Source organism: Nicotiana attenuata, chromosome 4 (genome assembly GCF_001879085.1).
Source record: "Nicotiana attenuata strain UT chromosome 4, NIATTr2, whole genome shotgun sequence".
NCBI classification, from domain to species: domain Eukaryota; kingdom Viridiplantae; phylum Streptophyta; class Magnoliopsida; order Solanales; family Solanaceae; genus Nicotiana; species Nicotiana attenuata.
The window spans coordinates 4042275-4044381 of record NC_031992.1 but is presented as its reverse complement, the minus strand read 5'-3'; the positions used below and the strand labels follow the sequence as shown (position 1 = coordinate 4044381).

General features: G+C 39.5%; 1 protein-coding gene across 1 annotated transcript in view; it reads right to left on the bottom strand.

The window, feature by feature from the left end:
- LOC109225043 (probable GTP-binding protein OBGC2) overlaps window positions 510-2107 on the bottom strand; it is a 6399-nt gene continuing 4801 nt past the window's right edge. The window contains exons 5-6 of the mRNA XM_019389635.1: window positions 564-641; window positions 510-521 (exon numbers count right to left, since the gene is read on the bottom strand). Coding sequence (XP_019245180.1) covers window positions 510-521; window positions 564-641 — 90 coding nt within the window. The remainder of the gene's footprint in view (window positions 522-563; window positions 642-2107) is intronic.

Below are 2107 nucleotides of genomic sequence, written 5' to 3'. Positions count from 1 at the left end.
TTTTTCTCAAGATTTCTTTTCGATAGTGATGGGTGTCCGAGCTAACTTGCGGCACCTCGACTATGCCATTGGGTACCTGCTACCTCCCACCAGAACAGGTACCGGATATCATTTAGCATTTTCTACCTGTGCAGGGATTTGAACCATGGCCTTTTATGGTTTTCATTCCACTTCATCGATAGCTAGGCTACACCCTTAGGTGCTCTCAACAATTATTTAAAAGTTTCTAAAAGATATGCCACAAACATAAAATCCCTTCCTTACAACAAAGAAGCCAATTTTGACTGACAGCAATTCAAATTCTGCCACAAAACATTCAGAAGGTACATAATTTCATTTTACAATGTGAAGAACCAAGTTATAGGAGATTTTGCAGACTAATTGACTAAACGACCTAGCTAAATGTGCAAATGGTTGAAAGGAAATTTCAATTTAAATATGCATCAGAGTATACCAGCATATATTAGTACATGTCAAGTGAATCATGGATATCAGAATGCTAATAAAGCTTATGCACATATCTGCAAATCACAAAAAGTTTCAAGTTTAAAAATGATACTCACAACAAGACCCACATCAGCAACAACTCTCAGTATCAACTGCAGGCTAACTTCCTCTCCAGGCTCGCCAATAGCTAAAACCTGCGAGAAAGTGAGACAAATCAATACATGCCAACTGCGAACATGCAGGAAGGCTGCTATTTGCTTAAGAAAGCTACAGCGTATTAAGTACAAAAACTACTACCAATATTCATGCTGGGTTCTCAGCCCACTTCTTTCTGTTCACCTAGTAAGTTTAGCATGTCAGCTCATCCAGATACAGTCACTTGAAAGTGCCCGCAAAACAGACACTAAGTGCAGTAAGCTGCCAGTAGCAGCAGCATAGCATATAGCATGACAGTCTACAGGACTCCCCTAGCGGATTACATGAAACTAGTACTAGAAAGCTAGTATCAGCTGAGTACATAAAATTAATTTTCCCTGAGCTCCTCATCATGCATCATAAGGTTCAGACACGAAGAAAGGATTATATCAAATTCAGATGTCTCTTAAAGATTAGGCTTATACAAACCTTATCGCTGTCATCTCTCATCATATTTGTGGTTAAAGTCGTCATTTGTTTCTTTTTGTGCTCCGGAACTTCCAACAAGCTAATCTGCCACAACCACGTAGTACAGAATTAAAGATCAGGTGTGCAGTTCCAAATAAGTGATACAGTATCTATTACTCGCAATGAAATACTTGAAGCACCAAAGAGCACATCCGAGAAAAACTGAAATAATTCGCTCCTTTTTTCTTATCTTTTTTTTCTTTTTCCTATATTTGGTTGCGGACAGTGTAGAAGTAAGATATTGACTACTTAAAACAAAATAGAGAAGCATGAAATGCCAAGCATGGTAATTATATTTAAGACCCAAAGATTTCTTACCCCTCCTTGTCCTCCCCTTGCAACAAGAACTTCATCACCTGGATTAGCTAGATCTGCCAAAAACTTTCCTCTTTTATGTTTGACAACAGTACCTGGAAAATATGGAAAAGCATGAGATGAAAACAATTGGCATCACACAGCTATATGCCTTTCAAAATACAAATATCACCATTCTTAAACAGCTCCAAATGATGTGTCTAAGTAGAGAAAACAGAAGATCCCGATGCATAATCTCAGGGTAACCATCCATAAGTCTAATTGTCGCTGGAGTTTCCCATGCATACTAGAGCTATTACACTAGAGAGCTCGAGAAAGAACAAACCTAGTGGAACAGGAATTCGCAATGTTGGTGCAGCAAGTCCATTTTGCAGGTAAGATGTTAACACACCCATGGCATCAACATTTCCCCCACGCTTCGCCTTGTGCTTGCTCTTGTTGTGAAACTCCAACAGTGTATCTTTGCTCTCATCTGCATAAATGACAACGTCGCCACCATGTCCCCCCATTGGAAGGATTAATGAGCCATCAAAGTCCCTTTTATAAGAGGGTTTCCTCTTAGTCTTTTCTCTGTCAAATTTTCCTTGTGACTTAGATGGAGCTTTAACGTTGGGCATACGTAAGAACGGTCACCATGCCCTCCATCTCCAGCACGAACTGTGATACCACTCATCAAGTATTG